At 41.9% G+C, this 21,695-nt stretch overlaps 1 protein-coding gene across 1 annotated transcript in view; it reads left to right on the top strand.

Moving 5' to 3' along the window:
* The window catches only part of LRRIQ3 (leucine-rich repeats and IQ motif containing 3), a 58,652-nt gene extending 38,515 nt beyond the window's left edge, over positions 1-20,137 (top strand). Inside the window, exons 8-9 of the mRNA XM_015419009.1 lie at positions 14,863-15,586; positions 19,939-20,137. Coding sequence (XP_015274495.1) covers positions 14,863-15,586; positions 19,939-20,137 — 923 coding nt within the window. The remainder of the gene's footprint in view (positions 1-14,862; positions 15,587-19,938) is intronic.
* The last annotated feature ends 1,558 nt before the right edge of the window (positions 20,138-21,695 follow it).

The following is a 21,695-nucleotide window of genomic DNA, read 5'->3' as shown; positions in this document are numbered from 1 at the left end:
GTTTGTAAGACAATTTATTTGCATTTAGAAGAACCAGTTAAATATTTTGCCAGATTCAAAACTTGCCAGTAGGTGCTTCAAATGTTACTTTGTATTGACCCATAATGCTTACAAATCTAGCCATGCTGGCAAATGACCCCATACTTTGTAAAATAGGGTGGTGAAGGGCAGGATGAGGAGGGGACATGATTAATGGCAACATTCTTATGCTGTTTTGCAAAGAGTTTTGGACACAGAAAGGAAAAAAAAGGTAATATTGTCAGATGACTAGGAAGCCATGTATTCAGCTGGCTTCAATGGATATCTGAATCTTGGTAGTTGTGGGGAGAAATATTAAAATATAGAAGAGTGTTTGGGTTTAAAATGAACCAACTAAGTTTATAAATCCACATATGTATATCTGCCTCTGCTCTTGCTAGCAAAACTGGCTTGACCTTTCTTTCACTGAATATGTACTCAACATTACATTCCCAGGCCCAGGGGCGTGTGAGACTTTACAATAAGCAGCTGGCTTGGGAAGTGGCAGAACCCCAATAAAGATGTGTGGCCATTTGGACACCTGGCAAGATAACACTAGCTTCCTGAGAGACAGAGAGTTCACACACATACCCCGCTTTTCATCTCTCTAAACATCAAAGCACAGTTTATTTCCCTGATTGGGGGACACCTGGATGACACTGTATTGATCCCTTTGGACTTTTATTGTGTGAGACCAAGGAAACAATATTTCCTGTAATACAATCTCATCTTTTAGGAAGCAATTTTCAGATAGGCAATTTCCACTTCCATGCTAATCAACACCTGATATGATCATCAAAAAGAACTCCTCCTTTGATGTTGGGTTTAAAATACTGGTCCAGAGCCCACAGACTTCAGCTGAATCCGAAAGGATTCAGTTAGAGAGTGCCTCTCGACGCGCTTGCATGGGGTGGGAAAACTTTGTTTTGCATGTTTATTTTTCTATGTGTATGTTTAGGAACTAGGACTCTGAATGTTTTGCTATAATAAAGATAAGTTTTATTTTAAGAAGAGACTAGTGAATTCCAAGCTTGCACTTCTGCCTTTGGTACGGGGCGACACTCAGGAGGCACACACGAACTGAGGGGAGGGGGAAGTGTGGGTGACAGGGTTAAACACACACCCACACATCCAAAATTCTTACAACAGGTATGAAGCACAGAGACCATGTCGAAGATAAGCAGGTTGCTTACCAGTAACTGGTGATCTTCAAGTGGTCATCTGTGCATTCACACCACCCACCCTCCTTCCCCGCTGCTGTCAGCTTCTACATTTTTAATAGGGGTTGATTTGTGGCAGTTTGTAGGAACTGACGGGATGTCCACGCCCACCCCTCTGGGCATGCGTGGTGGGGTTCCTGCGCATGCCCGAGGGACTGGACACAAAAATCCATTAAATGAGCTTGCCACAGCACCGATCGATCCAGCGCATGCGCACTAGAACCCATGGGTGTGAATGCACAGATGACCACTCGAAGATCACCAGTTACTGGTAAGCAACCTGCTTTTCCCTTCCCTCTCTGTTTCTGCCCCTAACTAACATGCGGTATGTCTGTACCTGGTATGTATCATGCTGCTCCAGAAGAGCAGAATGGGAGCTCTGTTATTGGTGACCAGTGCTGCCTGTCAAGTTTTGGAGGGCCATTATTGGTGTTTCCAGGGCTGCAGAAGTCCATGCCCCCATTGCTTTGATGATTGTAATTGATCGGTGCTGGCATGTCTGCCACAATGAGATGCCCAAAATGCTGAAAACCATGTGGAGGGGTGTGGGAGGAAAGATCGCATGGACCTTGGCTCACGAACCATGACCCAGGTGATTTTAGTAATAAATTTAGGGTCGTGGGCAGGTTTGTGCCCGTCCCTACTCCGGATTGTCACATTGCTTGATAGTATGTTCTCTTTGATTGGTGTATAAATATGCTACTGGTGTTACATTTTCTCCCCCTTTTTTAAAACTAACCTCAAAAGTTCTGCAAATATTATAATGCTGATCTAGGATGGCAAATAAATACATCATGGATTTATAAAACCCTCAGTAACTATTCCAGATGCTTAGCTTCAGTGTCCTCATAAGCGAAATCAAACACCTTCCAGTAAGTTTAGTTTACTGAGAACCAGTTTGGTGTAGTGGTTAAGAGCATGCACTGTAATTTGGGAGGACTGGGTTTGATTCCCCTCTCCTCAACATGCAGCTGCTGGAGTGACCTTGGGTCAGTCACAAGTTCTCTCAGAGCTGTTCTCTCAAGAGCAGTCCTTGAAAGAGCTCTCTCAGCCCCACCATACCTCACATGGTGTCTGTTGTGGGGAGGGGAAGGGAAAGGAGATTGTAAGCCACTCTGAGACTCCAAGTGAAGGGTGAGGTATAAATCCAATATTTTCTCTTCTTCTTTATCTGGGCAACCAGTTAGTTGCATCACATGGAAGCCTATTAGTGAAGCAGCATTTAGTGGTCCAAGTGATTGGCACATAGATCTAATGATAATACAGTTCACCAGTCATAGGTACAAAAGGAAAGTCTTGTAGTAGGCAGAATCCATGCATTTGTGTGTGTGTGTGTGGGAACAATGGAGTTTAATAGTGCTCTCTGTCTGATTCGTGACATGGAAGATAATTTTTGCATCAGCCTTTTCCTAAAAAGTGCAAAGAAATTCAAGTATGTGAAGAGGCAGCTTTATTATCCTGTTAAATTATGAAATTCTTTGAATTAGTGCTTGTATGCTAGAATATTTCCCCTCTAAGGTATGGTGTATTCCACCCCATCCTAAAACCCCAGGGGCAGCAGCACGTTGGTGTGGTGTTGACTCTGCTAGCCAGCATGCTAGGGCAAGTACACAATTCAGACTACACAGTTCTAGCAACAATAGGAAGTAGCACTGTGACATGGCTTATATGAGACCTGGAGTGAACATAGCTTAGGAAGCTCTGCTGACAGTGATTCAAGTCCCATCCTCAGCCAAGTTCCTTTTTGCCAGGGTGAAATGGCCACTACAGGCACATCATACCTGTGCTCCTGTACATCTCCCAGCATGGGCAAACACAAGATAACTCCCTAAACACATGGACACAAGTGTTTAGATCCCAGCCAGGGTGGAACTTGAGGACATAAAAAGAGCCCTGCTGGGATCACTGGAACACACAACTGCATCATCCACAAAAGTTGTCATCAGCCTCCAATAGCTAAATGAGAAAGGCACCCATGTAATAAATGAGAGGCATGTGTTTGTTTCCGAGGAAGCGTGATGGTGGCCAGAAGTCAAAGTTAACTTTTTGCTCAGCACCACCAGCAAACAGAAGGCAGAAGCTAGACTTGCACACACCCCTTACATGCTTCGGAATGGATCTGTAACCACTCACCCAACCAAGCACACAGGACGGTGACACACTAGACAGTAGAACCCCAGTCAAATGACACGCCACTCTACCACACCATCAGGAAAACTGGAACACAGTGAGATGAACAGGGGTCCCACCTCCCTCCTTCTAGTAAGTCTCCTCTGCTTTCCAAGCTGTGCTGACATATCACAGAGCAACAGACAGAGCTTCCCTAATCACTGCTGCTGGGGTAGGCAGAATCCATGCTCCAAAGGGGTCTGAGCCTACAAGGGAACAGACATTATGGGAGTTTGGGAACAAGTAACACAAATTGCACTGGAGTGGTTGGTATTCACCCCAGATTGCTTGTGTATCCTGGCATCCCTTGCTTGCAGGTGAGGGGTGCACTAGCATGGTATTGTGCTGACAGCATGGTACTGAAGTACAAACCTGTCTCCCCCCTTCAGCCTGTACACACTTACTGTTATCAGCTGCTGTGGGAGCCAAGGTTGTTTGAGGAATACATGGAGCAGGTATATTTTTATTTATTTATGTTATTTATAGTCTGTCTTTCTCACAGGGACTCAGGCGGATTACACGTAGTGAGTCAGCACAATCAACAAAATAGGACATTCAGTAACCAATGGCTTATGATTTTAGAAGTCTGGAACTTCCAAAAAGAACTAAAGCATAGCATAATTATTTACATGACACATTAAGTGGTACAGAAATTACATAATAGGATCTTACTTACAATAAGCTATATGCAGCAGTATCTTCCACAGTTCCAATCATTTATCCAACTGTGAAGGATTTCAGACAGCCTATATATTCTGTTTCAGCCGTTTTTTCCTGTCATTTCAGACAGACCCGTTTTAGTAACTGGTTCCTAATGGAATATATTTACCTGTTCGTACAATGCCGGTTGCCTCCCATTTGGGAAGCGTTTCTGAGGCGTTGTTGACAAAAACTGGTTTCCTCAGGTCTTCAATCCCGGATCTGAATCACTACAGTGGGCTGTGTAAAATGCCCCTTAGTGCTTCCTCCAGTGACAGGGTTTTTTGTGCCCTTTTTTCCGCGGCGTGCAGTCTCTTCTCTTTTTTTAAAAAATGTTCTATTGGCAGCACTATAAAGTTATAACAGGATGTCAAATCAGTGTCAGAGCGCTGCCAATAAAACGTAAAAAAAAAACTCTCAGGGAGATCGTGCACGCAGAGGAAAATTGGCGGGAAAAGAAAGCAGCACAGTTTGAAATGGCCACAGTGCTTCAAAGACGGCTCCTTACCAGAAGGGAAGTGCTGTGTGAAACAGCCACCCCTGTACCGGTTTCCTCCATGACAGGCCAATAACAGAAACCATGTGGTTTAAAAAGGTAATGTGAAATTGACCTAAATTTGTGAACCATTTTGTACAGTGCAACCCTATTACCTGCACAGAACAGCCTTCTTGAATAGTTCAGTTTTTCATAGTTTGTGGACGGCCAGGAGAGTGGGAGCTTTCCTGACCTCCTCAGGCAGGCCATTCCACAAAGCAGGAGCCACAGTGGAGAAAGCACATGTATGGGCAGTTGTTGATTTTGTCCATTTGCAGGTTATTGCTCCTGATGACTTGAACAAAGTTGTTGTGGTGGAGTATAGGGACAGAGGCAGTCCCACAAATAAGAGGGGCCAAGGCCATAAAAGGCTTTGTATGTGATAGCCAATACCTTAAACTGATTGGAGAACCCACTGGGGAACTAGGTGGCCCATAGACAAAAAGAATACCTAATATTTTCTTAGTCTTTAATGTAAGGAGCCAGTGATGGTTTGTACTAGAAGTCTATAGAAGTTGAAGGATTCATGGTGAATAATAGCCAGACATTCTCCACAGCCAGTTGTGTAGGGTTGGTGGAGGACCACATAACCAGGGGGTGTTAGTTGGGACAGATACAATATGTCATTTTATTCCAGCCATGTTATACAAGCTAGGTCAATTTCTCTCTCCCCCCCCCCACACAAACATAGCGACATAAAACATAGACTATATTCGGCAATCATTTGCATTCATTTAAATCATACATATAACATAAGACATAAACACAATAGAATTATCCATCATATTTACCTAGAATTTACTTATGTGTACTTTTGATTTTTTTGGTTTAAATATCTTTACCATCTATCTTCATAACTAATATTGCTTTTAATACAAATATATATTGCCAGACTCTTTCTTTTTATCATTTTCTATATTAATTTAACTTTATTATTGATTTTCAGCGATATAATTGAAAAATACTTTCCATTTTTCTTGAACTTCTGAGATTGGTCAGTTATGTATATAAGATGTTAATTTTGCCATTATTGCATATTCTTTTAATTTGTTCTTCCATTCTTTTAGATCTGTACACCTTTCTGCTTTCCATTTTGTTGCAAATATTACTCTTGCTGCTGTCACCATATATTTAAATAATTAACTTTATGTTTTTGTAATATTGGTTGGTAAAATATTGTATTCTTTATTAGTTTTTCAATATTTTTGGAAGTAATCTACCATCTAAAAACATTTTATACCAATTTTTCCTTAATATTTGGCATTCAGTGAATTTAATTTCTTTGGTCGATAAGTTTTCCCATTAGCTCATGCATATATTTTCTCTGATATTTTGTATCCATTTTATCATACATTTTACTTGCTCTGTTTCTGTATCATATTGCAATAACATTTTATAATTTTTTTCCTAATAAATACTGTGAACCCCCGGTGATTAGTTATTCAAAAGTCATTTTCTCTCTTAGCCAACCCCCTTCTTTCTCTCTTAGCCAACCCCTGCTGATTCCTTCCCACCAAAGCGGCACCTATTTATCTACTTACAATTTCTTGCTTTCGAACTGCTAGGTTGCCAGGAGCTGGGGCCAGAGATGGGAGCTCACTCCATCACATGACACTAGGGTCCCAAACTACCGAGCTACAGACCTTCCGGTCTGCAGCCCAGCATCTTAACCTCTGAGCCACCATGGCCCCAGTATGGATTACCTGTAAGGATTCTGAGCAGAATAATGTTAGGCAAATGCAACAAGAATGCTTGTTCTCTGCCTTGGTTATTTTGTGCTGAGTGCTCCTTTTGGCGCACTAATTGAACTTACTTGAGCATCTTAGTTGCTGTCTGGGGTTTACATGATGCTGAGGGAGCTGTTATTGAATGCTGTAGGGGCTGTGACTGGTTTCTGGGGAGGGATGTGATTGGCTATAAAGTTAGCATTATAGGTCTAGTATTTGGGATCAGTATGGAAGGTGTCCAGGGTGATTTTATTTTTCTAATTTTCTATGGGCTACGTCAGAGTTTCCAGTGATGTAACACTATATCATGGGTGGATCTGCAGGTGGAAGGCTGAGCAAGAGGACTGCCCCTGTCATGCCCCTAATGCCACTCAGATCTATGTAGGCACAGATGCAACACAATACTGATATAACTTGAAGATGCACTAGCATAAGGCTTAGTTCTCATCCTAAACCCTTTTGGGGCATGTCTTAGGACAGGGTTTCTAGTTATAGTTCATGAGAGTGAGAGAAGGTAGTTTCATTGTGACATTAGATGTTTGTGGAAACTCTGCTATGCCAATTGCACTGGCTACCGAATGAGTACCAGATCCACTTCAGGGTGTTGGCACAGACCTTTAAAGCCCTGTACAGCCAGGGACTGACGTATCTAAGGGACCACATTTCCCCATATTTGCCTTGCACTCGACAGACCATCATTTGCTGGTTTTCTCTGGCCCAAAAGATGTCTACTTTCGCCCGGGCCAGGGTTTTTTCTTCCCTGGCCCCTAACTGGTGGAACATGCTCCTGCCTGAGATCAGGAAACTGTAGGGCGTAATACAGTTCTGTAGGGCCTGTAAAACAGAGCTGTTCCGCCAGGCATTTGGGTGAGGCGGTGAGCATCCACTTATTCTATATTCTGGCCTCCCTTGCTGAAGCTTGCTGAAGCTTTCCATCTGATGTGGCCCATCTGAGTAGATCTTGTAGTCTGGTTTATGGCTCAGCTCTTGTATTATCTCTTGTATTTTTTAAAATTGTTGTTTGAACTGCCATTGTGATCCGCCCTGAGCCTGCTTGCAGGGAAGGTGGAATATAAATTTGAATAAATAAATAAATTTTATATTGATGATTAGTACAATAGGGTCTTTCTTTTCTAGTAATGTGTTTGATTGCTTTATGTGTGTACTAAACTCATTTAGAAGATTAGTTTCCCCATAGGTGCAGTATTTCCTGTGTAATCCCAAAATGAAGTTTTGAGCAAAATTTTAACAGATGAAATTGTTTCTGTTGGAAAAGTAGCATGTATATAAGTCATACTATCTGTGATTCAGTCATAATGACTCAACAAATTCCAGATGCCAGGTCACTATGGTGCCCAGAAATGTCATTGTGGTGCCTAGTCTTTTCAACAATAATTTTATTGTAACATCTCTCTCAAAAGTTCACAGTGGAAGTACAAAAGGTTGACTCCAACTAGATTTTCCACTGGTAAAAAAGGGAGGAAGTGGTGCCATTTAACTGCCCCCCAAAAAACTGTTTGGGGGGTCATCGGCCCTTTTTGGACAGAAGCCTTATGGAACAGGGCTGTAATTAAAGGAGAACTTGGTGAGACTGAGCAAAAAAGCTGGCTGTAAGAGCATTAATAAATGTACATGAAGTTCTCGTCTTGCTTGTTTGTATGCAAACTTTACAACGTTCATTGGTGGTAAATTAATTCATTTCTTAAACAGTTTCTTTTTGTCCTGGCTCCAATATTCAATTAAATGGTGCTTATAAAGGCTATAATGGAATTATGAGAAACTGGGGAGGTTAGGTTAAGATTAATAATAAGGATATAGGGAGAGCATTGGGGAGGGCAGGAGAACAAAATAACTGACCTGTGATAAAATGTTGCTTCATCTGTGCTTCATGCATAGAATCAGGCTGAAATCATCATTTTGATTTTAAAGGATTAGAAAATATAAGAAAAGAAAGGAAGGTGGGATTTTAGGACTTCAGGGGCCCCCTGAAAGTATATTTAGGCTCTTTGAGCCTGTGAACCATCCTACGTTGCCTATTCCAAAGTTAGTAGTTTAATAAAATTCAAATTGACAAAATTGTCATGAGTACACTATAGAAGTTTTCCCACACTGCAATTCTCATTTATTTTTATTAACATTGCAGACCATAAAGATTTCTACTGATGTGTAATGTGAATTTCATTATTAATCTTTTATGTTGTGTTAATGAAGAGGAAATTCTATGCATACAAATGTGCTAGACTACTCTGATGCTTAGCAATCTCTTACTACAGTGTTTAGCTGAAATCTATGGAGAAAACTTATTATAGCTAACATTTTCAGATGCATCTGCACTGCTTCCAATTATTTTAGTGTCAGCTTTGCATACTGCATTCTGAAGACATACAGCGTATGGTTCATTGTGACATGCTAAACTCCATATTTTGGCAGTCAAGAGAAACATTTATTCAGTCAAATAACTTAAACACATTATTTACAATAGTATAGCAATGATGTTGGTGTTCCAATTACTGTGTAATGTGTGGTTTTTTCCTGGGTCTTCCATTCTTCTGCTTGAGTTATGGATTACTTCACCCATCTCTGCTAACAATACTTGGATGCCTCTTGTATACTTCGATTCTTCTTGATAATCCCAAGAAGTGTCGTTTACTAATTTTTATCCTGCATTTCCACTGGCAAAATCCAGTAGTGGATTTTGTTTAATGGGTTGTGTAAAGTTAATGTTTTGTCTCATCATTTGAGGAGGAAAATTCTAGAGTGGTTTGGTTACTTTAAACTGTTTCTACCCAAGTTTACTGAAACCAAAAATATGCCATACATGATAAAGAATGCTCAGTCTTGCTGTCAGAGTTTGATTAACAGGGTCAGTATAGCTGGTAGGACAGGTGAGGTTGTACTGCTTCTAAAAATGCTGTTGAAGGAATTTACTTTGAAGAGGGTTTGATTTTGAACAGAGAGCTAATTTGGCATGGCTGCATAAAGTGGCATGGAAGGAGGCATCAAAATGGGAATGGAAATTAAGGGGGGCAACAGCAGAAGAGGCTGTGTGAAGAGAAAGGAGCATTATATCAGTATAATTCAGTAATACAGAGGTCCATTCTGTATCTGGCATTTGCTTCACATTTTATCAGCACTCAATCTGATTTTCCCTTGCCTCAGAATATCTGTTTTCATTGCATTGCTTCAGATCCTAGTTTCTGCATTGGCTAGTGACAGCTTGCCATCTATTTTGTTTTCAGCACTAGCTCCAGCATTGGTATGCAGATTTTCCTGTGTCAGTACTTGCCTCAGCGGTCATTAGCCACCTGAGCCAAGTAATTCATGGCAGGGTTATAAATAACAGAGGGGAAAATAGGGGTGGAGGAACTGATGGAGATTGATGAAACCATGTCAAGTTGTCTGCTTATTGTTCCCTTCGAATTGGAAGCGGAGGAAGGAAAGGTTGGCACTCAAAACCACATTAAGATACCCTGGGACAACACCATACTGACTGCAAAGTCACCCCTGAACAGCCATAAATCTATGCAGAAGGTACCATAACACCCAATGAACAAAGAAAGTGAAAGTGGCATGCAGTGTAGAAGGAGATTAACTTCCTGATGTGGCAATGGAAAAACTGCAAGGAAACAGATGGGTGCAGAATCAGCCAGAGACTGAGTTGCATCCAGTACAGGATGGGCGTGATTTTCACCAGTTCCCCTATCCTGTTGCAGACTTCCAATTTCCTCATATTGTCCCTGGGGTCCCCTGTCATCCAGGAGCAGCACTGGAGGAAGCATTTTGAGTTCAGTGGGTGCAGAAGTGAGAAATTCACACTCTACTAATGGAAATCCCATTCATAAGCAGAAATGTCGGGTGGACCTGAACCACAAGATGGACAGTCAAGCAAGGGGAAAGCCCTGTCAGTAAGAAGTAGGATGATGCTAGAACCTGTGAAGCCAGAAAAATCAGAACCTGATAATTGCATATTTTATGATTTTGTGGATAAAAGGACTGTCTGGATCTTTTGTGCCACTGAAGTCATCTCCTGTCTGGTGCTGGCAACTGAGCTCCTGGAGCTGAAAAAAAGTTGTGGCAGGTTAGAAAGAAAGAAAGAGATTGCTGTTAGAAGTTTAAATTTATCTGTCAGGCATTATTTATTTTCCTGGAAATAAATGAAACTATATCTTCACCTTGTATACTATGCAGTTCAGAACCCTGTCACAGGTCATTAATATAAAGGGGTCATTTAGTGGAAAAAGGAGTTCAGGAGCTCATTAGCACTACTTATTAGGATAATTTATTTGCATATGCCACACCCCCTGTCATTTAAAGATGCCTCCCCCATCTTGCTTTGCTTCCCCAGCCGGCCTGCCAAGGTGGGCCAGCTGGGAAAGCAAAAAAAAGAGAGAGAGAGAGATGGGGAGGCATCTTTAAATACCCCTCCTTTGGTTCCCCAGCCAGCCTGATAAGGTGTGCTGGTTGGGGAAGTGAAGGGGAGGCTCTTAAAGATGCCTCCCCATCTCTCTCTCTCTCTTTTTTTTGCTTTCCCAGCTGGCCCACCTTGGCAGGCCGGCTGGGGAAGCAAAGCAAGATGGGGGAGGCATCTTTAAAAGCCTCCCCTTCCCTTCCCCAGGCGGCCTGCCAAGGCGGGCTGGCGGGGGAAGCAAAGAGAGAAGGGTTTTAAAGTTTAAACACCTTTTCTCTAGGGTCACACCACTGCAGTGGCACGATCTCTCATTGTATCCTATGGTCCCATAGAATACAACGGAAAGATCGTGCTGCCACTGCGGTGCGACTCCAGAGAGAAGGGGTTTAAACTTTAAACCCCTTCTCTCTGGAGTCGCACTGCAATGGCAGCATGATCACTCCATTGGTGCCATAGGATATCAGGGAAGGGGGGGGGCTCTCCAAGCCTTCCCTGGCTCACCTGCTTTAGCGGGCGGGCAGGGGAAGGCACAGGGAGGCATTTAAATGCCTCCCCATTCCTTCAAGGGCCTTCCCCAGCATGCCCACCTCGGCGGGCGGGCCAGCGAAGGCACGGGGAGGCATTTAAATGCCTTCCGGCTCCTTCAGTGGTTTTCCCCAGCTCACTGGCCTAGGCGGGCAGGCCAGGGAAGGCAGGGGGAGCCTGCTGGGAGGAACCTGGGCTTGTTACTGCCAGAACGGTATTCCTGCTCATTCTGGCTGGAAATGACCCCTGATATAGAATTTGGAATTATATGCACAGTTGTGTCATCTGTGCTTTCATAGCATTTTTCAGCCTCAGGAGATTATGCTGTTTACGCAACTATCAACAGAAACTCCGCTACAGAAACCATGTTTCTTGGGGGCATGAGAAATAAGATGGAAAAAAAAATGTGAGCTACAGTTATATAGAAATCAAGGTATCTGGGGACCCGAGGAACAATATGAGGGGGCTGGAGGTCTGCAACAGAGACAGGAACGGGCAAAAATCACCCCAGAAATCTTCTACTGGATGCAACTCTGTCTCTGTATTTTTTGAGCTTGGGTTATATGGAAATCAAGCCTATTGGAAATCTAAGGACTTACTGATGTTTGATCTCAATTTATCTTTGCCTGGCAAATTACTGTGGTGTATTAGTATCTAAAAGTTCTTCCATTCATGAGGAGACTTTCCTAAAGAAATTGATTTAGTGGTAAAAGAGAACACACATATTGTAGTAATTGGGGTGTCAGACTAGGATCTGGGAGACCCAGGTTTGAAACCTCACTCCGCCATGGAACCTTGCTGGGTGTTGGGCTAGTAAGTGTTTCTCAGCTTAACATATCTCACCAGGTTGTTGTAGTTAGGATAAAATGCAGAAGAGAGTGACATTGTAAGCCATTTTGGTTCCCATTGACAAGAAAAATGGGGCCTAAATGTTTATTTAAAACCTCCTTTCTTCATCATGGAGCTCAAGGCACTTTGCAATATAGATAAAATACATGTAATAGAATATGTAAGATACATAGAAACTAAAATTTAAAACCACAGTTTAGTACTGCTGCTAACAATCAAGTGTGCTCCTAAATAAAACCATCTTCAACTGCCTCCTAAAGATCGAAAGCGAGGCGGCCAGGCACACCTCCCTGGGGAGATTGCTCCATAATCATGGGGCTGCCACTGAAAAGGCCCTCTTTGGTCCCGTTCACACGCGGCTATTTGGTCCGGGAGCGGGACAGTTCGGGGCCGGATCAAACCGGCGCGATCACACCACCACATCTGGGAAGCGTCTTGCTTCCGTGGCCGAACTGTCCCTTTCCCGGGATAAGCCGCGCCAAACTAAACCACCTATCTAGGTGGTTTAAAGGGAAGCGGCGCGGCAACCGGGGCGTTTGATCGCCGCCGCTTCCCTGCGCCGGCTCAACCCCGGCCCGGATCCGAACTGTGCATGCCCGGACGTGCGCAGTTCGGCCGGCCCCCGGGTAGGGCGTGTTTTCTCCCCGGCGTTTGATCGCGCCGGGAAGAAAAGGCGGCGCGGCCGGGGGATCCGTGAGATCCCGCCGCGCCGTGTCAACATTGGCGCGGCTTTTAAAAGCCGCGCCTTCAAGCGCCTTTTCCCCTGCGTGTGGCAGGGGCCTGTGTCTATCTCCCAAATGAGCTTCTTGGATTGATGGAATAGTCAAGAGGGCCTCTTCCTATGATTTCAATTCCAGGGCAGGAACATATGGAGAAAACCAATCCCAAGTCCCAAGTCCCAACACGTATAGGATGTTAAAGATCAAAACTGACACCTTGAATTGGGCTCAGCTATGGATCAGTAGCCAGTGTAATTGCTGTAAATCAGGGCCACATACTTTTGTTAGCTGGATCTGACCAGCAGTCTAACTGCAGAGTTCTGCACTAGCTGCTGCTTTCAAATTCATTTCAAGGGTAGCCCCAAGTAGAGTGCATTGCAATAGTGCGGTAGTTTAGGTATAACTAAGGCATGGGTCATTGTGGCTAGATCTAACTGAACCAGGAACAGACATAGCTCATGCACCAGCCAAAACTGGGCAAAACCATTCCAAATCACTGCAGCCACCTAGTTTTCTGAGGTGATTGCTGTGTTGAGTAGCCTTTCCAAGCTGTGAACCTGGTTTTTCAAGGGGCGTACAGCCTCGTACGAGACAGGAGAGGTCTGAAGTCCCTGGTCTGTCTTTCTACTAACAAAAAGAACCTCTCTCTTGTTTGGATTACGCTTCAGCTTGTTCACACTCATCCAGCCCATTGTCAATAATGTATTGATAAACACACATACTTACCTTATTCAGGCAGTACTGTTATTATTCTACCAGCCCCATCAGTAGGCAATGAGGCGTACAGCAGATTTGGCGTGGGATCCTAAGGACTGTGAATGGAACAGGCCTTTCCTCTTTCTCTCTTCCTGTAGTAACCTACTGTGCTTGTTGGAGTTAAAAGGAAAGTATGGGGTGCAATGTGGGTGCCTGCAGTGTGTGTGAGGGGGGGATATGTGAGCATGCACACACATTTGTGGAAAGAAATTGGCAAAAATCACCCCTCTCATGTAAAAAGTGCCTTTTGCATCCAGCCTTTTCTGTGTACATAAAAAAATATCAAGAAACCATTCTTGTTTCTCTGAGTAAGAAAATGATACCTCTATCAGGCTGACACACTTAAAAGGATATTGTGCTACAGCTGCAGAGAGAAGCATTGAGGAAATGATTGTGCCACATATCTTGTGTAGAAGTGGTATATTCTCTCTGACTGATACTTTGTATTTATGTTTTTCACAGACTTACTAGGGTAGTTTAAAACTATCTTATCGTGTATAAAAAGAATAAAGTGAATAGTGTGTAAATTGTATTTCAGAAAACAGAAATGAAATGTAGTGCTCTTATTTTAGTTACTTGTTGGTTCAGTCACTGGCTTGCATTGGAAGTAGTGCTTCCAGCTCACCCACCACATCCGCCCCTCAGATTGACTTTCTGATCTACTGAACAAAATGACCAAGTGTGAAAGAAGTGGGCTTTATGTCTTGGATGTGTGATCAGCTGCAAGGTAAAGTGGCTGGCAGATAGTCAAGAATCTTACACAGTTTAAGGGCATCTTGGGGAAGGTGCTAAGTAACCTGATGCCAAGGCTAGCTGAGGGAAAAATAGTCTTGTGGCTCTTTTTGTCATGTGGAACAGAGGTCGAATATGCATTTGCATTTTTAAATCAGTTTCGTGCTGCTGTGACTCCGTCTTTCTCTATGCTTGTTTGAATGTTGTTTGGAGAAGATTCTTTTAAAGCAGTGCAGAGGTGCAATGACAGTGCAGCGCCTCGAAAGGACAATAAACATATGTGGATGTGCAAAAGTATGCTAGCACTGTTGAGGTGTGAAAACGACACCAAATGTAGACAGCTTTTTTAAAGACGGTGTCAGAAGGCTGGGGCACAGGTGGGAAAGACAAATGCAGATTCGACCAGAGTGACTTCAAGCTTACTGCAATACGCTGTTAACATCATAATGTAAGTGTGAATAAATTAAGCATTTGTAACTGTAACCATTTAACTATTATATGTTAGATCTCCTGGATTGGAAACAAATTGAAACAAACGATGAAAAAGAGATGGCAAGTCAGTTTAGGCTTTCAGTAGCTAAAATGCCTTTCTATTCCAAGACTGTTGAACTACAAGCTTATCGAAAAAGAGAGAAGTACAATTTTGATGATGTGTATAACTTGCATTTTTTAAAGAAACCTCTTCCAGAAATTAAGCCCATGCATGATCCAGGTTGCATTGAGAGGAGGGCCTTTGTAAGAGCATATGGATCTATAAGACTTCGCCCATTGTGTGCTATTGATAAAGCATACTGGGAGAATCAGAAATTGGACATTTTGCTTAGAAAAGAGCGAGAAGTTATGCAGATGCAGATTTCTCAAAATGCAGCCAAAGAATACACTTGTCAGTTAACTGACAAAAGAACGGATTATCTTCAGAGGAAATATGAACAGGAAAAGTTTGTAGTTCATGATTTTTTGAAAGAGCGCCAGGAGGACAGAGCAACATTAATTAGAAAAATCAGACGAAAGTATGTTAAATTTTTAGAAAGCAAAGAGGCAAAGACAGTAGAACGTACATTTATTCATGGCTTTAGTGCTCAGCATACATCTTTGACAAAAGGCTTATTGAGACTTGATGGCTGGAGGAGTCGCCAGGAATCCATAGATAAAAAAAGGATTATTGTTCAAGGTGTTGTAGAAGAACATAAACAGTGGAAAGACATATTTAAACATTTGCAAGAACAGAGGTACGTAGCTTTTCTTGATTATTCACTGCTGGAGATACAAACACAAGACATGAATGTGTAGATTTTTCAGAAGCGTGTTGCTTAGGGTTTTTTTGGTAAGATAGTTTGTTGAAAGCATTTAAATTCTGATAAATTACATGATCAGTGGGTACAAATATTTAGAAATATGACTAAACAACAGGGATTAGGTCAGTTGACAGATAATGAAGAAATTGATTGAATTGTTTTTGAGGGGGGCTTTCAAGAGAGAAAGAGTTTAGTAGTGAGGCTTTACGAGCGAGAGAGAAAGAGAGAGCAGGAGAGCAATCAGGAGACCTGGGGCAAGGACATGGGGGAACTAGGCTGGGGGGGAGAGAAAATTTGGGGTGAGGGGAAAGAGGGGGGAAATTAGAGAGAGAGATTGTTTGTGTGTTCAAGAGGTGGAGGGTAAAAGATTAATATGTTGCATGGGTGAAACTGAACCCAAAATGGTGGGCTAAAAAGTAGTCCTTTATACTAAAAATGTGTACCAGCAGTAGGGGATCTCCCATCCTCATGGGCGGGTGTGTGTGTGGCAATCCCAAGGAATCATAGAGTCATAAAGTTGGAAGGGACCTCCAGGGGCATCTAGTCCAACCTCTAAGTAGACAAGTCCAGTCATTTTTCTCATCGGTTTACAATATTTACAACAGCTTGCCTTACCAAAAATTCTCTTGTGTGTGCCAGAATATTTTTGGGACTCAAAGAGAAGATGCCTAATATTACATTAGACATTGAAGAAGCCTTGCACTGCTTGAAAGATGAGCACTATATGAGAGGCCCTATTTCCTCCTCTGAGTTGTCTATCACATGTAGAGGACTGAAGATGACCAAAAATACTTATTGATCTCTTAACTAAGTGAATATATGTTATATTACAACATTATAAAAATATCAATTCATTCATCTATCCAGCAATTATTGAGTGACATTTAGGAAAGCAACCTAAAACACATTCTCTGCTTTCTTTGTAATTTGTGTAAAGGTCAGGGAAGAGGACCAGTGTGCTTCTGCACACTGAGCTAAGCTAAACATTATGGGTTTTTTTCACTTCCTTACACTTGTTTTTCATGTGTTCCCTGCAGGCTGCAGCCATACAACATCTACAGGGAACTGCTTCTTTTTAAAAAGGAGCCCAAATTGGCTCAGAATGGTGTTACAGGGGAGGAAGGGCTTTTGTGGGGGGAACTATTTTACAATTTTGCTGCTCTACATGGAGCATCTATGAGTGAAATAACTCCCCATACATGGGGGGGGGGAGCAGGCAGGGCTCTAATTGTTTGTTTTTTGGTTTTTTTGCTGTGTGGCTTCAAGGAACATGTGAGGACAAGTGTAATAAGTGGGGGGAAACCTCATAACATATAGTTTGTCTCACTGTCAGCAGAAGCCAAGTGGCTTGGTGATTTAGAGGCTAGTTCAGTGGCATGACTCTCAGTATTGTATCATTTCTGATTTGGACTACTGCCCTTCTACTTATCAAATGATACCTTCAGAGTTCAAGCAAGAGAATTTCACAGAACTTCAGGACACACGTTGAATGTAGACGTAACTTGGTTGTTCCATGATACTGGAGTGAACAGCATCTGGGAAAGGGGATAGGATTTGTCTTCACTTCACATGATTTTTTAGTTACAACTCCTATACTTTCTCCCATATAAATCTATGAAAGTCATTCAAGTCAAAAAAGTCTAATATGGAGCCTGATCGCCCATGTATGCCCTAGATCAGAGGTGTCAAACTCATTTGTTATAAGGGCTGGATCTGACATAAATGTTAGTTTGTTGGGCTGGGCCATGTGTGCCATAAAAAGTAATGAAGAAAACAAGAATGGCTGTATTAGTAGGCAGAAAAAAATGTAGAAAAACATGTGCAAGGTGAAAAAAATATTTATTTAGCTCTAGTGGATCCCTACACATTTCGCAATTCACTTTGTCGGGGATCTAATATAAAATAAGGTAAAATTACAAGTCAAATAATTAAAAATATATCCTTCAGAAGTCAAACCTAACATTAATTATGATAGTTTTCATAATTACAAAATCAAGCATGTCATATACCAGCAAAAAAACTGAGAATCTCAAAAACTGGATATGGCAAGTGTCCTTGCAATATAATATAGGAGTGCACTGTATAACATTTTTTTTACAATTATTTAAAATTATAACAATTCAGATTATCATTAAAATGTATGGTTGTTTCAGACTTTGTAAGGGTCAGTTCCTTGCCTTGACAGTATTTACAGTAAAAAGTTTCTTGTGTAATACTGTGCACTTCCCACAGGAAAATACCACTATAGAAGGATCATAGCTCTCAGATAAGACACAGTGGGCCTTGAACATAAAAGTCAGGGTTTGGTGAATAATGTATTTCACCAGAAAACCCCCATGTACATTAGGAAATTCTTGAATCTGCTAATTGCATTTTTCTGTAGATCACTGTTTTTCTTGGTCATGAAAGTCATCCACACTTAAAGTGGCTTCACATTTTACACAGAATGAGCAAAGAGGAAGCTTGAATGATTTGTGTTATTTAGTTGTCTACTTCTTTTATAACATGGGATTTGGATCTCTCAGATCTTCCCTGGCAAGCCCTGTGAGTTACTTGAACCAGAAAGAAGATATATAAGATGTTAATACTCTCTGTCCCAGCGTCTTTGCAATTCATTAAGCACTAGGCCTGCCAAGTCCCCCCGGGGGGTGGGGAAACCCCCGCCCGAGAGGCCCGTTACCCGCCACCAGCGGATCGGGCCCCAGGGGGAGCCCCACCCTCAAAACATGGGACGTGCCCGGCGTCAGCATGTCACCCAGAAGTGACACAGTCGCGTCGGGTGTGCCGGGGGTGGGGCCGCGATTATCTGAGGCAAAACTCTATGGTTTTCCCTCAAATGATTGTGGCCCCGCCCCCAGCGTGCCTGACGTGGCTGCATCACTTCCAGTGACATAATCGTGGTGCGCGCGCACGGACTCCCGGAGCAGCACTGGAGTCTCCCGCTCTACATACAGTAAGGACTTGGCAACCCTATTAAGCACACACAGTTCCACTCTGAAAAGAATAGAATAGTGATGCTCCATGTTTTTACATTTTTTGTTAGTTTCATGTTAGGGTGCAAACATCCAATAGTTCACCCCCCTCCCCCTGTAAACTCAACCTTCTGCCTCCAATATGGTAACATTTCTGCTTCTGTATCTTGCCAGCAATAAAATCTTAGCATGCCAAATGCCCATTTACACCTGAGTAATCATTAGTGATATCTGAGCAACTCTGCTGTTTTCAGCAGGTTTTCGTTTGCCTAACTGAAATTAGTAAGTGATCTTTTGATAAAAGGTGAGCTAACATACTTCTTTGTCCACTTCCCCTTCATTTCCCCCCATTCTCTAGAGTTATGAAAAGCAGACAGTTGCTCGCTGTATTTTGTACAAAAAGAGTAAAGTTAATATGTGATCTTGCCTGCATTTTTTGTTACTGTTGGGAAAGGAAGTTAATAGAACACTGTTGTAGTATGTCAAATTAAAAATACAGCATAAACCATGAAGGTGAATTTAATTAACTAAATGCTATCTTTTTATCTTTGCATGATTGAGTACAATTTAACATTGAGTTAAATGGATAAATGAAATATTAACTTTAGTCTTGATCGAAAAATATCTTCTTATTCAGGATATTTCAGCTGTGTTTATTTTTGTGAAACAAAAAGGAATGTGTATGTTTATAGAATTTTCTGATTTACATTTTTACAGCATTGGGTATGGCCCAGTAAGGGGCGCTCAGTCCACAACAAGAGTTATATTTAGAGTTTCTATACCATCAACTACTCCCTCCATCTCCTAGCTCTTAAACTGCTTTCTAAACTCCATGGACATTACAAAACAGTTTAGCACATGAAATGGAAATTTGCTGGAAAAGCATGTAATTGTGCACTGAAATCCCGCTACCTGCCTTAGACAGATGTGTGTCCCTCCCCTGAGCAGCAGGGGGAGGGAGCTGGAGGATTTGGTGCAGTCATGCCTCATGTTGGCTATTGCACAAGGGTACTGTGCCACCATCCAAGGACTCACCCCCTATTGTGGTATGAAGTACTGGGATAGGCTGGGGCAGGGTGGAAATATGTCAAAATAAATATGATAAATCTGATCATGCAAGTTGTAGGGCATTGGAAAGTTTTCCAATGTATGTTGTTGTACAAAACTGGCATTACTGTGTGTTACCAAAAACAGCATACTATATAATTAATGCAAAAAATTATTTCGGAGGGACAGGAATATTGTATTTGAATAATAGCTAGAAAAGAATGTATGGAAGTGATGAAAGATTGTGACTTCTTCCTTTTTCTCCAGGCAAAGCATGTTACAATTTCAAGGTAATGCTGAAAAAATGTTTAGAAAATATGTGGTCGATGAAAAGGCTAAGGAGAGATCCAAGCAAGCCAAGGCAAAAGTGGCAACTGTAAAAAAACCCAGAGAGAAAATAATGTACAGCTTGCCAATAATTGGCAGTTCTGTCAGTGCACTGCCTATAGAAGAGATTGATGTTTAAGCTGGTAATGTACAATTTGGGAAGTGTATATAAACCCAACTGTGATATATTATTTGAATGCTAATTATAAAACTTTATTGTCTTTTAATTTTATAATCTGATTCTGTTAGCATTGATTTTTTAATATACCTCCGGAGATGGGGGAGAATGGATACATTAGGATAATTTGAAACATTTCAGTATTTATATGGGTATAAAGATGAAAACAAAATTAGCCAGTGTTCTGATTATTAGCAAATGTTGACTTTTAAGCAGCAAAAATTTCTAAGAATAGATTCAATTACCTCTCTAGTTAACTTTAAAATTAAATTATTCATTGCCACATAAAATAATGGCAGAAAAATTCACTGGTACTAATGTCGCCAAGTAGCACAAGTGCAATTAAAAATGTTGACTACACGTCTTCCAGGCAGGACTACTGGAGCTTTGCATCAGTGATTCCTCAGTCACTGTATATACAACAATACCATAAGCCATTAGCTCTAGATAGAATGTGTTTTCAGTTGCACTCTGGCTATGCCTAATGCAATCATTTGGTCCCAGCTGCTAACTTTCATTAACATGCTGTGTACTTTGATTAGTTTCATTAGCTGCTTTCCTGTGTGTAATTAATTATGCTTCTAGTTGATTCTGCTTTAATTCTTTGTATATATATTTCTCCATGTGTGTTGAGTGCAGGAAGACAAGACTCAAATAGTTGCAAAGAAACGTTTCAGGCCTTCTCTTCCCCCTCCAAGCTTACTAAACGAAAATCCTTATCTGAACAATTTCATGATGTCTTTTATCATTTTGTATATGTGGCTTCTATTATTTATTTACAAAATTTATACCCGGCCTATCTGCCCTCATCTGGGCCACCCATGATGGCTAACAAATTAAAAACATGCATAATAAAAAGCATGTCTTAAAGCCATTAAAACAAAAACACATCATTAAAACAAAACCAAGCAAAAGTACATATACAAAACAACTATTAAAACATAGGGCAGGAAGGAAGGATCACTGAAGGAAAGCCAGAAAAACCTAAAAGTCTTTACTGCTGGTGGAAGATGGCAAAAGAAGGGAAAGATGAGTTTTTTGGGGCGGGAGTTCCAGAGTTTTGATGCGGTGACCAAGAAGACCCTCTCCTGGCTTGCCACCCACCTAATTTCAGAAGGTGAGAGCACCCAAAGCAGGGCCGGAAGATGTCTGTAGTGGTCAGGTAGGTTCACAGGGGAGTAGGTGGTTCTTCATTTCCCAAACACTTTCCAAGAGCAGCCCCATGTAGAGCGCACTGCAATAATCTAAACTATTTATTTTATTTTATTTTATTTTACATTCAATTTATATACCGCTCTAACCCCGAAGGGTCTTTGAGTGGTTTACACACAATTTCAAATTCCTAACTAGGGCCACATTCTTATAGGGGGGTGACAGCCTACCGGCACCCAGGCAGCAGGGCTAGTTGTTCTTCGGCTCCTTCCGCATGGGCTTCGGGTGTTGGTATTCTGCCTCCCGCCGCTTTTGGGGGCAGGTCTTCCAGTCCAGCGGCTTTCAGCAGGCTCCATCGTGGTGCACG

Source organism: Gekko japonicus, unplaced genomic scaffold (genome assembly GCF_001447785.1).
Source record: "Gekko japonicus isolate JY-2015 unplaced genomic scaffold, Gekko_japonicus_V1.1 scaffold3581, whole genome shotgun sequence".
Lineage (NCBI taxonomy): Eukaryota > Metazoa > Chordata > Lepidosauria > Squamata > Gekkonidae > Gekko > Gekko japonicus.
Note: the sequence above shows the minus strand (reverse complement) of the source record. Positions and strands in the feature narration are given on the sequence as shown.